At 38.8% G+C, this 16,055-nt stretch overlaps 1 protein-coding gene across 1 annotated transcript; it reads right to left on the reverse strand.

Annotated features, from left to right (window-relative positions):
• Positions 1–217: 217 nt before the first annotated feature.
• Positions 218–13,376, reverse strand: LOC128618416 (short transient receptor potential channel 7-like). The gene is made up of 4 exons (XM_053642000.1): positions 13,309–13,376; positions 6,254–6,449; positions 3,134–3,355; positions 218–1,424 (listed from the first exon to the last, which is right to left on the reverse strand). Exons 1-4 carry the CDS (start codon positions 13,374–13,376, stop codon positions 1,317–1,319), a joined length of 594 nt encoding a protein of 197 aa, XP_053497975.1. The 3' UTR covers positions 218–1,316.
• Positions 13,377–16,055: the final 2,679 nt, after the last annotated feature.

A 16,055-nucleotide genomic window follows, 5' to 3' on the forward strand; every position in this document is an offset into this window, starting at 1 on the left:
TGCTTATAGTTTCTTATACCACAATGTCAGTAGTTCTGGCTGTAATATAAATCAGAGGTTTATCGTTTCTATAGTAACAGCTCATTCACAGGAACTTGTTCTACAAACACGTCACAGTTATTTAACCTTTATGGAAGGAATCTTGAGTGTCAGTGCTTTGTAACAGTCAGTAAGTTTTCCACAAATGGAAATTCTTCAGGACAGAGGAGTTTGTGATTGTTGACGAATCGCTGTGGTATAAGAGGAAGATAACACACCAGGACCTGATGCTGTTGGAAGATAATCAGCTTTGCAGAGGTAACAGTAATTCTGCTTTATGTTGGGCGTATTATACCATCCCCAGCATGGATTATTTTCCTATAACATCACTCTCCCACGTTGGGGTTTATTCTTGACATATCCACTGTGTATACTGTATGAGACTGTCACTATATAATATTTAATATCATTCCCACACTATAACATGAGAATATATCAACTATAGGAGTCTCATCATTTACCAACACCGCTACTGTCCAACTGCAGCCTGAGGACTTTAATAATGCAGGCAGCTTGTTTTCATCAAATGAAGACTTTCTACGAATAAACTATTTTAAGTAATGATGTTACTTTCTGGCAAAAATGATACTGTGGACGTTTTTCTTTTGTAAAGAATTTCAGGTATATGCTGTATATCCTGTACATCCTTTATATCGTTCTGTGTGTCTGGTCCTGTTCATTTCCCCCTCTGTCTACATCTCTCTCTCTATCTGTCGTTCTCTTTATACTGTATCGCTCTCCTTTCTCTGTTTGTTTGTCTCTCTCACTCTCCTTACTTTCCTTTGTTTGCCTGTCTTTCCCTTTGTCTGTCAGACTTTTTCTGTTTCTCCATCTCCCTCTTTTTCTCTGTCTCTCTTTGTCTGTCTATCTGTCTGTCAAACTTTGTCTCTTCCTCCTTTTCTTTCTTTGTCTCCCTCTTCATCTTTCTCTCTCTCTCTCAGACTTTGCCTCTCATTCTCTCTCCTTTTGTCTGTTTTTGCCTCCTTTTCTCTGTTTGTTTGTCTGTCCCTCTCTCTGTCTCTGTCTCTGTGTCTCTCTGTCTCTGTCTCTGTCTGTTAGACTTTGCCTGTCTCTTCCTCTCTCTCCTTTTCCCTGTCTCTTTGTCTGTCTGTCTGTCTCTCTCTCTGCCTTTCTTTTTGTCTGTTAGACTTTATACATGTCTGTCTCTCGCTGTCTTTCTCTCTGTCTCTCAGACTTTACATCTGTCTGTCCCACTCCTTCCTTTTATCTCTATCTCTAGCTCTCTGTCTGGCCCTCTCTATCTTCATGTCTGACTGTCAGTCTGTCTGGCTTTCTCTCTCTACCTGGTAGCGTGTTGGGTTTTTGATGGGTTTCTTCACTGTGTTCTCCTCTCTGATTCTTGAGTGAGCTCGGTATCGATCCAGCTGAAGAGAGAGCAAGAAACAAAATATTCAACAAGAAAAACATGCATTAAAAATAAATAAAAACTTGTCTCACACCTGTTCAATAGAACTAGGCCTACATCTTACAGTCTGTGATAAGGGTGGTGTTCACAGGATTACATGACGCCTGAATAAACCTTTTATACAAAGTGAAACACAAACATGTATACAGGCTTATTCCAATAGGCATCAGCTGCCATAATTCTGTATTTGTTAGTTTTGTTGCAGGCTGAGATAAATGAGATTTTGCTGTAGATTTGGTTGACAGGTTATTTTCAATCATTCCTATATTTCTCATCTTTTGGAAATGTTCTAAGATACTCTTTTTATACCCAATCATGTTACTGACCTGTTGCCAATAAACCTCCAGTTGTTTCTTTTTTAGCAAAACTTACTTTTCCAGCCATTTGTTGCCCCGTCCCAACTTTTTTGAGATGTGTTGCGCCATCAAATTCAAAATTACCTTATTTCTTTCTTGAAATGGTACATTTCCTCAGTGTAAACATTTGATATGTTTTCTATGTTCTATTGTGAATAACATATGGGTTTATGAGATTTGCAAATCATTGCCTTCTGTTTTTATTTACATTTATTTACATTTTACACAGCATCCCAAGTTTTTTGTTATTGGGGTTGTAGAGCCGTCATATTGTAAGGGCAGCTCCTGTGCACAGCCTCCAGTCACCCCACAGATTTTTAGTTGGATTCAGGTCTGGGCTCTGGCTCGGTCATTCAAAAACATTGATCTTCTTTTGCTTAAGCTATTCCTTTGTTGATTTGGATGTATGCTTTGGGTCCTTGTTATGCTGAAAAGTGAAATTCCTTTTCATCTTCGCTTTTTGTAGCTATTCATGATTCCCTCAACTTTGATAAATGCCCTAATTGTGGCTTAAGAAAAGCAGCCCTAAAGCATGATGCTGACACCACCGTGCTTCGCTGTGGGTATGGTATTCTTTTGGTGATTTGCTTTTTTTGCACCAAACTGTCACACTCTGCTACAACAGAGAGGCAGAGACTTATCAAAAAACCTGTGGAATGACTTGAAGAGGGCTGTACACAGGAGATGCCCTCGCAATTTGATAGATGTGGAGCATTTTTGGCCACCGTGTAGTTTGAGGGTGTTCAGTAACATCAAGAGCAAGAACAGCAATGATCTACCACCAATTAAATCTGAGGGGAAGTCCTGAATCCAGTTCTATCTTCCATTTATTTGTGAGGGCTATGTCCACAAAACAACAAATCTTAACAAAAAACAATGTCCCTCTGGGTTCACTGTTACAACTTCCATATAGAACCATATAGCATAATGTTTCCCCATCAGAAACGATTCCATGTAGAACCGCTTATTCTTAGCTATCCAAGGAACCCCTGAGGAACATTTTTTCTAAGAGTGTGTCTACTAAAACAGCACAAATCAGTTTGTATAATTCTGAACTTTGCTTAAAAATTGTAAATAAAACACGGCACTGAAATTGAACTGAAACAACTGAAACAATTCTTGCAGAGATGAAACACAGAAAGTATGACAATTCTATGAATGTAAAATTCCCCACTGGTTCCAATCTAATATCTAATTCGGTTAAAATTTTGTGACACTCTACACAGTATTCTACATCCACAGACAACAACAGAATTTGTATCTTTTTCATTTATGGGAAGAACAGGTCAGTAGTTTTTTAAATTTCTCAAACCTTTGGTCTTGAGTTGAGCATGCCCATCTCTAGTTCATTGTCATGCCGATGACCTTTGGCCTTACAGAGGTGTACGAGACATGCTTTGATGCGCAAGGCCAGATAGTAGAAGGACTTTGGACTGGGCACCAGGTTAAAGGGAGCGGGTAGCGTGCGGCCTTCATCAAAATATGACAACCACAGCTTAGCACGAGCAAACTTCCACTCAACATCAGCATCCTCCTACAGGGAGAGAGAGAGAGAGAGAGAGAGAGAGAGAGAGAGAGAGATGAGTGAAATTGCTGGAAAATCTACCATCTGTGAGCAATAACTAATAGCGTACATAAAGCCTAAAGCTGTGACAAATATAAACACATTTAATGCAACATCAGTCATCAATAAATTCTTGATATTGCCTCTATGAGTAATTGATGCTATGTGTTCTGGCTATGTGGTTCATATCATTAATAGTATGTTTTAAATTTATTTAATGAATACATAAAAGGTAACATAAGTCACATTAAAAGCTCCTTTTTCATGATTAGAACTGGTGATATTGGCACTTTCTGGTATTTTGCTGACCATTGCTACAGTTAGCAATCTGACGAAAGGTGGCGAACTTGTAAAAAAAAATAAATAAATCAACTCGTCATATTCCCATTCCTAAAATCTGAGAGGGACATTTTCATAATGATGTATGCATACGTGGCTAATTTTCAGGACCTGCCTAATTACATGTAATCCTGGTCCTTTACTCCCACTCTCTTCCGCTTGCTGCTTTATCTTTCTGCATGTGTGACTCACTTCCCGTAGTTATAGATCTCATGTGGATACACTAATGATTTGGACTCCCTAAAAACAGCTTATGCCCACCCTGAGCTCACACCGGGTGCATCCTGTAATTGTCAAGACCTCAGTCAATAAACATCGGATCTATCTCAGCTGTGTTCCTATACTGTACGAGGCACTAGCAGGAGGAAGACAAAAGCATAGTTTGATTTTAATCTGTTTTGTCAATTCTAGCATTCATTTACCTGGTATGAGTAGGTGAATTTACATTTCTGGCTCTTTTTTTTTTTTTCGCTTTGAGAAAGACAACTGCATAAAAAACTTAACTGCTTAAAGTTTTACCATTAAAGGAATGAGTCTCTTTTGAGGACTACCACAATCCCCTGCCAACAACAACACCCCTTCTCAGCCAAACCTATCGAAAGATCCTGTTTACTAACTGCATTCACCAGTACCTCCTGAGCTTCCTGTATTAATGTCCCACAGTTTGTAACCGACATTGGACAAGGAAATCTTCAGCAAACTCCACCATAGTACATAGCTACTTAAACTTTTTTTTTTTTTTGCCAAATTGTCATGAAGAGGGAGTTAATACTGAAAAGGCATTTGGGACTGTCTACAAAATGACTGAGATGGAGGCCCATAAACAAACAAACAAGTTCAGGACCGGAAGGCATTTTTTCAAATGTTTTTTTCTCAGGCACTTGTGTTCAGGCCATGGTTTCATGAATTATTTATTGCATCATTTATTTTGTCCCATGGGAGGAAGGAGTAGAAGCTGCCTTTGAGAAGAAGAGGCTGAAATACTCAGATCTTGTCGCTGAGTGTCAGGAGGATGGCTGGAGAACTATCATCTACCCGGTACAAGTAGGATGCTGTGGCTTTTTTGGAACATCAACTGTTCGCCTCCTGAGGGATATGGGAGTAACTGGAGCAAACCAGCAAAAGGCCCTGAAAGACCTGGTTGAAGAGGAGAGAAGAGCAGCTTTTGGCTCTGGGTGAGGAAAAAGGAGAAGTGTTGGGGTAGTAACACCTAACTCGAGGTGGTTAAAGGAGCAGAACGTTGTTGAGCGGTGGTACCTGGCTGATGACCCTGTAGCTGACCTATGCCATATGAAACCAGTGGCACTGAGTATGCACTAACAGTGCCAGTGGGGTTTGTTACAGCCTTAGTCACTGGGAAGGTCTGTATAGCTCTGGTTGTGTTAGGCAAACATGCCTGAGTGGTATTACGTGTAACAGGAGGAAAACATATGTGACCACTGGCACTGAGCATGCATAGTTATTCGTTGAAGTAAGAAATTAAAACAAACAAACAAAAAGACTATTGCACCTTTGAATAGAAAGTGTGGTTTTGTGATTTCAACAGGTTTCTATAGTGTTTATACTTCACTCATGCATGTGAGTGGGAAAATAGTGATAATGATAATGAGTCTTTATTGGTCACATATACATATGCACAGTGAAATTCTTTTCTTCGCATACCCCAGCATGTCAGGAAGCTGGGGTCAGAGTGCACGATCAGCCAAAATAGTGAGTTTGACGTGCTTATGACATGGCTGATGTGGATTGAAATACTTGTTTCTGGTATGAATTGGCATTTAGACTCAGCTTTTTGCTTCAGTAGATAATCTTACCTGGATGCTGTAGATCTATACCTCCTAACTGCTGCTGTAATCATAAAGAACTCATCCCAGGACTCTTATGACCATAGATCTAAATCTAAATCTGGATAAAACTGAATTGATTCTGTTTTACTTCAAGATTATACATGAACAAGTTAGAGGTAACCGATGGAAGTTTTCGCCTCTAGGATGACAATAACAATTTGTTGAGTCTGGTGTTGTCATTAGTTTTGTAATACATTTGATGAATGAAGCGGCTGATTCACGTTTGTAGCTTTAACAGAGATTTTGCATTTTATTTGTACAGGTAATAATTGCAGGTAAAATAAATCAGTGATTTGTGTTTAGTAAGCAGACTCTTTACTATATTTTAAAGCAGGGTCGACGGTTATAGTGGTACCCCAAGATATACATGTAAGAATCAAGCTGTAAGAATTAGGACATGACTTTTTTATTGATTTATTTTCTTTTTTCCTTCTTCATGTAAATACTGATGAATACTGTTCTGGTTATGTGATTGCACTAATTGAGAGGCTGTAATGTTAGTGACAGATTGTCGCTCCACTCAGTTTAGCACATACACGCTCATTTCTGACCATGCAAAGCCAAAGATGAAAAACAAATTGGCTTGCTCTCAAGGCAGTCAGCAATATGCTCACTGCACAAACACAGAACCTTTAATATGATATTAAAGATGATATTGGGTAACTGCCAAGTTCATTCTCACCTCTATTTCCTGGTAGGAGCTGTTTATCATGGCTATGAGCATGTTGAGCAGGACCACCACCATGGTCACGTTATACACGCCGTATAGCACATAGCCGATGTTCTCAATGAACTTATGGTCGTACTTCAGAACCACTGAGATCACCTCCGACAAGCCAAAAATGGACCAGAACAACGTCTTAAAGCTCTCCTCCACCCTGAAACACACAAAGGAAGTGATTTACCAGGGTTAATTGCCACCTTCTTTCTTTCTTCTGTTTTTTTTTTTTTTTTACACAAGAGGACAGGCAGAACTGGTTATTTTCTTTGAAAGTGTAATGCCTCCTGGAGCACTTAAGCCGTGATGTGTGACACACTGCCATTTTACAAACGATCACTTTCAATTCGATTCGATTCAATTTTGACTTAAAGGAGCTGTATTGGCATGACTGTATTTAGTACAATATTATCAAAGGATCAGGAAAACAGGGAGTACATCAAAAACACCAGAAAATATTAACAATAACAACAAAAAATAGTAACAATAGACAACAATAAATAATAACAACAGATAAATATAGATAATAATACTAATAGCAGCAGTCATAATGAAAATAATAGTCAGTCAGAGGCAGTAACCGAGTTTGTGAGCATGGGATCAGTCATCACCAAGGGAGCTGGTGGCTTTGAAATGACTCAATCTTGCATTGTGTGTGTGTGTGTGTGTGTGTGTGTGTATGTCACATTAGCATGGAGTCACATTAATCTGTCAGTGTGTACATACTAAGCTTATAATAAGGTTTATCATGGAAATGCTATATTAGATAATTTTTTTTTTAAAGTTCTAAGTTACATGAAGTCATATATTTCCCAGTGGGAAGATAGTACCCATGTGCTAGTGTAATGTAACCCCATGTCAGATTTCTCCAGTTCGATTCTGAAATCTTTATCTGACATAGTTCGACACACAGATTGATAACGAGCAGGAGCGTGTTTTGTGAAAGATTTTTGTTCAGAGTCTAACAAGATAAAGTGTTTGTGATGAATCAGTGGTGGTATGTTAGAAAAGCAAAACTACTGAGGTTTATTGAAGAATCACCTCAACGAAAACCTAGAGATTTGACACATAGAAAATGGTGGATCGGATATCAGAGAGAAAAAACATAGAATGAATTTGATCAGATCCTATAACAAATAGAAAAGATTAGCATTGGGTTCAGAAAAAACTATTTTTTGGGACTGGAAATGTTTATATATACAGAGACTTGATTGTATTTTTTAAATAGATTGAGTGGGTATCAATATCAGCTGATACTCAAGGTTTCAGTGACTATGTTTACATGGACGGCAGTAATCTAGTTATTGACCTTATTCTGAATAAGACAATATTGTGATTAAGGTGTTTACATGAGTTGCTTTTAAAATACTCCTTTCATGTTCAGGTTTTAAATGTTATAGAAGATAGATCGACTAACGGCACACGTCATTACGTCCCCACGCCGACGTTCCCTCCAGAATTTGACGTATCGACATACAGTTGGTCTTCGTTATGGTCCCGTATACAGTTCTGGGTGTTTCATTTTTAATTTTACGAAAGCTTCAAGTGCAGTTAATTATTTGTCATGCTGCACGTGCAAATAGACGACTGCTTGAAGCCGTGGGCTGCGCCCCAAACCGTGTACTTACCTACTGTATAGTAGCTGAAATACATGTATAGGTTTCAGACGCAGCCGTGCTCTCTTGTTTACCGTTAAACGGTTGAGCACTGCCATGTGTGAACGTGTCCTGTCGCAAAATGCGGTGAAAATTCCCACACGATGTTAACAGTGTGATTAAGGTGTGTACATGTCTGTAATGCACTGCGATAATGCGATTAAAACAGGAATACTCCACACGTCTTAATTCCATTTGTGTTTACATCGAGTATGAGTTTAGTCGGATTAAGGTCATCAATAATCGCTGTTTACATGCTAGTTTAATAATCAGAGTACCATCTTAATCAGGTTAATATCGGATTATTGTTGTCCATGTAAACGTACTGAGTATTGGGGGGAAAAAAGCGGTGTTGTATCATTTCTATCAAGAAACTAACAGAGAGTAAGTTTTAAAGGATCTAATTCATTCATTGATTCATTCATTTTCAGTAATTGCTTTTTTTTGTAATCCTGTTAGGGTTACAGAGCATCTGAAGCCTGGGACAGGCCTGGGAACACTGACTATAAGGCAGGAATAAACCTCTCTCTCTCTCTTTCTCTGTCTCAGGAAGAAATGTGCAGGAAAATCCTCTGCTTGTGCATGAGCTTATTTCCCTTTTCCTAGCTTTTAACACACACAATGTCTGACATACTGCTGCATTTGCAGAGTGTTTTCTCTAGGTGAGTGAGTGCGTCTCTGTGTGTTTTTGTGTAAATGTCAAACTAAAGAAATGAGGACTCTGAGTGTATTCTGCACTGATCTGTAATACCTGTAATACCAGCATGACTATAAAGCTATATGACAAGAGCAAGCTTGTGACACTCAGCTAGCTAGTTAAATGAATAAAGACATCTAAAGTGGAGAATCGTTGGGCCGTGTGTTAGGATTAACCTGTCCTGAACTACAGTTAAAGTCAGTTAAAGTCTTCTCAAGGGGGGATTGTAAATATTCCGTGAAGCTGAATAAAAATGCTTCAATTTGAAATGCAAATTGCAAACAGGATTCTGCCATCTGATCCATCTTTTAGTACCATCTTAAGGGTTGTTGTGGTGTTCTAGTGTGTTCTTAAGGAAAGCCCACCACACACGCACACACACTACACTTCCTTCCTGTAGGTGATTCAGCTTTCTCTAGGATAGGTATGGATGCAACCACCATGATGACAGAAATCAAATTAATCTGTCTCTTTCTCTGTCTCGCTCTCTCTCTGTCTCTCTACTTGACAGGGAGGAATCTGTTATCATCTTCATGCTTTTCTTCTTTTCATTCCTCTTTCCCCCTGGCGGAGTGATCTGTCCATTTGATGTGTGCTGATATCCCTGCCCAGAAAAAGCAAAACACCACATGTATGTACACACACACACACACACACCTCACATTTGTCTTAATATCCTTGTGAGGACGTTCCATTGACAATTAATAATGCAGTTAATTAATATTAAGACTACACATAAATCTAACCCTAACCTTAACCTCAGCAATTAAAATGATTTTGTTATTTGCTCTTTTATTTATTTCTTTCTTTTTTACTCTAAGCTGCAATATTTTTCCTCATGGGGACCAACCATATGTCCCCAAATGGTCAAAACACTCAGATATTCGCATCTTTGTGGACAAATTTGGTCCTCACTGAAATATAAAAACACACTGACCCCTTAAAGTTCCCATGATTACTTAAGAGTACTTAGGTTTGTCTATATCAGATGGTTTCCCTTTCAGTTCCAAGTAGGACCCACTCAGAAAGCTAGAACCCTTGACCATTCAAAGAAGCCCTGAGTCATGTAAATATGGATAACACGAGTGTCTACATTTTATCATTTAGAAACTTCTAATGACAGAATTTCTTTGGCTTGAGATCGGCGATCCCAGAACTAGATGTGTTAGTGCCATTGCAACCAAAGACAACCAACAACAAAGTTCTGCCAACAAAGTTTTTGATTCCATCTATCCATTTTTCCATACCGCTAATCCTACACAGGGTCGCGGGGAGCCTGGAACCTATCCCAGGGAACTCGGGGCACAAGGTGGGGGACACCCTGGATGCAGTGCTAACCCATCACAGGGCACAATCACACACATTCACACACCCATTTACACACTACGGACAACTTTGAAATGCCAATAAGCCTACATTACGTGTCTTTGGACTGGGAGAGGAAACTGGAGTCAAACTTTGTACACACAGGGCGGAGGTGGGATTTGAACCCCCAACCCCGGAGATACGAGGCAAACATGCTAGCCACCTTGAATTTTTTTTAAATCAAAATCTTGCAATGTAACTCCTGCTACAATGTTAATCAAAAATAGTAGGAGTACAGCGAAACTCACATTACAGTCTTAAATACAGTAGTGGTGATGGCAAAACATAAACAAAACATGCTAATAGACAGAAGGAAACATCCTTACTACCTCAAACTGACTGTTTGAATGTGTCTGTTTATGCAATCCTGTTTTGTGCACCAGTCCAGATGATGCTGATTGATGACTTTTTCAGAACATTAATCGCAGGTCACAGTTAGAGAGTTATCGCATAATCTGACATTAAGAATGTTATTGCACAGTTTGCTACGGCCAACATTTTTATTGAGATCATCTCGTATACGGCGACAAGTAATAATCTTAAAGGTCTGCTGAGTAATAATCTTAAAAGAAGACACATCGTGTAAACCCGGCTTTAGTTACACATTGTCTGTAATATTGTTCTTTCAGGTTTGGGAATGCCTTTCTAGAGCTGTTATTACTTGATTATGGAGTGTAATATTTCATTATAATTTTTATTATATTGTTCAGATAGCATGTATTATATAGCTATAATTGGATTATAAAAAAGAGAAACTGCATTAGGGAGAGACATGTTGTTCAGTAAGAACTCAGGGAGCCGGTATCTCTCTTTTGCACTTGCCTACTCACTTTCCCTTTCTCCCGTCTTCTCTCTCTGTCTCAAAGGCCACATATAATACTTTCTGTAGGAATAATTTGAGACGCAGTGAGAGGAGGAATGCTGATTGCAACAGCCAACAGAAATGAACATATACAATCACCTACATGATTTTTTTTCTATATACAGGGCACCAAGAATAGTTTATGCCGAAGATAAAATGTGAATGTGTCATCAGAAGTCTCCACCATAATTTAACTGAATCATTTATATTTGGTCTATACAGTACTGTATAAATGTGATATCACTGTGCTGGCTGACCATATCTTCAAATAATCCTCAGTTTCCCACTTGAAAATTAGTCTCTATCTATCTGTCTATTGCTCTGTCTGCTTTTCTCTCTCTCTCTCTGACATGCTGAAATATGTTTGAATATTGAACAAAGATTAGTTGTCCATCAGAGCAGTAACCATGAGGATGAGAGGAACCCTCTCTTGACTTGATGACAGATTGATATCATAACTGTCCATCAGTCTGTTCATCTGTCTGTCTGTCTGTCTGTCTGTCTAACTTTCAATTGGTCTGTTCATCTATCTGTCAGTCTGTCTAACTTTCAATTAGTCTGTTCATCTATCTGTCTGTCTGTTCATCTATCTATCTCTGTCTGTCTGTGTGTCCATCAATCTATCATTCTGGCCATCCGTCTGTTCATCCATCCATCAATCCATCTAGCTAGATGGCTTTTAGCTGCTTTAGATGATACTCCCCAATAGCTTCTTCTCTGCTGGTGGACATGAGATTTACTCCGATCATACTGCATGTGTGGCTGGTCACCAAATGCTGTAGAAACATAATGAACAGAAACGCACATTGATGCTCCCCACACGATGAACTTCTATTCTACGCTCCCAATTATTTCTGTGCAAAGTTACTTAGACAGTAAGCCAGACAGCTGACAGTGTCATCTGCTTCTGTGACTGCAAATAGACCTTCTTCTCATGCCTAGGAGAAGGATTTAGGATCACGTGTGTGTGTGTGTGTGTGTTTGTGTGTGTGTATGTGCATGAACCTTGCTACCAGTCACTTTTTCACAGCAGTCGCCTGACAAAACTGGTAAAACTAAGCAATTAGATTCAAATAAATTGCATAGACTCAAAGACTACAGCACAAAGCACGAACTCTCTGAGTGCTAAATGCTGTCATACAAAAAAAAGGAAGCTACTGAAACATTCAAGCACCCTGAAATTTGCGCCAGTGGGCATCTGCCTGAACGCTGAGGTAAAAAGCGGATTATTCACCCGTGATCGTTGGTCAAACTTTTTAACTACTGGTGAGAATTGTGGTGGTTTAACTAACATTCATTCTGCCTGCTGTCCCACTGGCTCCACTACACATGTTTAAACATTTATTTTCAGATTTGCACCATTAAAAGTTTAAAAGTTTAAACGTTAGCTGGCATTAAAAAAAAAAGAGGAAAAATTGTAATATGAAAACGAATAACAAAACAGTGATATATTTTTCATAATACAGAAAATGTAAAAAAGACCCATAATGGAGAATTATTCAGTGTAACAAAATATAGTGTATGATACTATTTTTATGGCATTTGTCAGACGCCCTTATCCAGAGCGACTTACATTTATCTCATTTATACAACTGAGCAGTTGAGGGTTAAGGGCCTTGCTCAATGGCCCAACAGTGGCAGCTTGGCGGTGCTGGGATTTGAACTCATGACCTTCCAGTCAGATGTCCAGTGTCTTAACCACTGAGCTACCACTACCAAAACTAACCAGAGCAATAAATCATCAGAAATTAATTATAAGCTAATGTAGATATAATTGAGCTCAACAAAATATCCATCTATCCATCCATCCATCCATCCCTGTTCTGTACCGCTTATCTTACACAGGGTCACGAGGTTGGGGGGGGGGGGCTGGAACCTCTCCCAGGGGACTTGGGGCATGAGGCAGGGGACACCCTGGATGGGGTGCCAACCCACCGCAGGGCACAGTCACTCACACACACACACACACACACACACACACACACACACATACTTGCACACTACAGACAATTAAGAGATGCCAATCAGCCTACAGTGCATGCCTTTGTGCTGGGGGAGGAAACCAGAGTACCTGGAGGAAACCCCTGAACATGGAGAGAACATGCAAACTCTATACACGGGAAGTGAACTCCTAGTGTGAGGTAAACGTGCTAACCACTAAGCCACCGTGCCCCCCTCAAAAATATATCCTACAAAATGGCTGACTTTTTACATGTTGGCTTGCCTGAGGCACAAATCATGATCTGCAACTGATAAAAATGACTATTAAGTGATAAGTGATGAGGATTGCTATAAAAATACACATTGTTATTTAACAATGTTCTAGTGAAGCTTTCTGTAATGAGTAGTTTAACATTTCTACATAATTTGGGCACTCAACGAAAAAAAACCCTTGGGAAGGGGTCTTATTTTTATTTCTTTCATTTGATTTACTTACTACCTTTTGGCTTTCCTGATGCCTTTATCCTGATCGAAGGCTAAGAATATAAGAGGGAACACTTCGGGCATGCTGTTATGGAAAACGAATCAAATTCAAGTTGGTATGACACTACCCCGTCGATTATGTTTCGAAAACAGCAGGCACATCCTGCTGCGTTTTATTTCTTACTTTTATGAAAAGTGCTCTTATCTGATTGTTACACCGTCAGCCTAGAAAGCCGTTTACAAATTTGATTTCAATGAAAAACAATAGTGAACCTGTCTGTCCTGCCTACATTCCTGCTCGCTGCTGTCTTTTTCTTCACATTTTACCCTATACTTCTTTGTCAACCTCAATACATCAATCATTCTCTCTCCTTTTCTGACTACAAGTCTGTCTTCCCAGACACATTAACCTTTTCTCAGCTCACCTACCAAACTCATTATTTTTCTCTGTTAAAGCTGAGATTCTCCCTCCTTCAGCATTATCTTCCATCTTCTCACAGTGCGGTTCTTTCAATACATCCCTATTCCACATCCTCATCAGCCTTCAATTCTTCCATTCTCCTTTCTACTCATTTTTCAATAGAAAACGTAAGACGCACACACACACACACACACACACACACACACACACACACACACACACACATGCACGCACGCTCTTTTCCATTCGCCCAGGTTCTAGGCAGATAGCTGGCATCAGTACTAACTTCGCCCACACAGACTGGGCAAGACAACACTCATTCCCTCCGTCCCTACTTCTCTCATCATATCTAAATAATATAGGCCTTTTCTTTCTGTATGAAGCAGTCTAACTGTCAGGGATATGGGATTCCTTTACTACATCTACTCCTCATTTTGTTTTCAAACATCTATATTACAATAGTCTCTCATATTTTGCAATATTTTCTTGCTAATGCTTTTTCTCTTTTATGTTTCTGCCTCTCCTTCTAAGCCTCTTACTCATTCACTCCCATTTCCATCTGCCTCTGGCGTCACAGCAAGCTGGCTGATCTCCACCCATTTGCAGTTACTTAATTCCCTTCGTCGTCGAACCTCTAGAGCAGATCACCCCCTTTCTTTCTTTCTTTCTTTCTTTCTTTAACTCTCTCCCTCTTCCTTATTTCATTTCAATTCAATTCACAGTAATTTAATTGCTTGTCTAAGTTATACTGAATAACATTACAGTATTAATTCAACATAGCAGTAAATGCGAATGCAAAAAAATAATATAGAAGTCTAATATAATATCAGTCTGTGGCTCACATATCTATCTATTGAATCTATTAGTATCTATATGCTGGTGTGATATATTAATCTTCCTACAATACTACAGTATAATAAAACGTGTCCAGTGTAACTCTGTGTTAAATCCAGTTATGAGACAGTGCAGTGATTTCCTACTATATAGGTCACTGTAGATGTACAATTATTGCCATTGCTATATTATAATCATTGCTCATTCAAGTGAAAAAAAATAGAAAATTGCAGATTTATTTTTAAGATTTGGATTTAAAGCTTCTGTTCCAACTTCACCGAGAGAAGCCAACACACTGACTGTGTAAAAGCAACTATTATTATTTATTAATTATAATAATTAATCAAAAATTATTAAAGTTGCTCCCATTCAGAGTCGCCACAGTGGATCACCTATCCATATGTTTTGATTCTGGCAAGTTTCTGATGCAACATTTTCCGGGCTTGTGCAAACCTCCAGTGTTGGTTCCCTGACTGGGAATCGAACCTGGGCTGCGGCGATGAGAGCACAGCCACTAGTCCACCAAAAGCAACTATTATTTATTGACTTAATTTGCATTTACTTAAGTAATTCATTCATTTTCAGTAACCACTTTATATTATCAAGCTCAGAATCAAACCAGGGACCCTGCAGCTGTGAGGTGATTAAAACAATAAATAAGACGAGCGCCTTATCTACCTAATTAAATCTTTGCAGAAAGTTTATAAAACATCTTTTTGGGCAAATATATTTATATTTTCTTAAAGGTGTGCTATTAAAGTTTGTTATAGATAAACAAAGAAAAAAAAAACCCTTTGTTGTTATTTTGGATTTTTCATCATTTTGTTTGTTTGACATGTGATGGATTTTCCAGACCGCCACATGTGTTATTTCGTAGATAGATCATTCTTGGCATAACGCAGACACTGAAATATTAGTGACATGGTAGCAGCAATGGTGGGATTTTATAAACATTGTGTATTTTTACTGGCCACTTTATTACACACACCATGTTAGTCCACCTTGCAGCTTTGCAATTAGAGACAATAGCTCATCTTTCCATGCACAGTATGTGTGCACATCGTCCATCCCATAACATTGCTGCTGTCTGGATATTTTTGGTTAGTTGACTGTGGATATGATGTTTAAAAACCCTAGCAAAGATGCTTATAACAACTCAGCCATATCACTAACATATCAGTGTCAGCATTGTGCTAGAGAACGATCCACAAATAAAATAATATTTGCTCAGTAGTTATACTGTGGTTGTCCCATTCCATTTTTTTAAATTTCCCTTTCCACTTTCCTTTCCATTAATGGGCTAGAGGTGACTCATTATGCATAGTAACAGATAGACTACAATCAATAAATGTAAACCTACAAAGTGACATATCATGACGATATGCTTTGTAGCTCATCTACAGGCCAATGTGACTGATATGTGACTAACGCTCATGTACTAGTGCTTAATCCAATTACTGTGCCTAGTTGCTCTGTTCCTTCTACAACTATCTTTCACTTTTTTCTGA

Source organism: Ictalurus furcatus, chromosome 14, assembly GCF_023375685.1.
Source record: "Ictalurus furcatus strain D&B chromosome 14, Billie_1.0, whole genome shotgun sequence".
NCBI classification, from domain to species: Eukaryota; Metazoa; Chordata; class Actinopteri; order Siluriformes; family Ictaluridae; genus Ictalurus; species Ictalurus furcatus.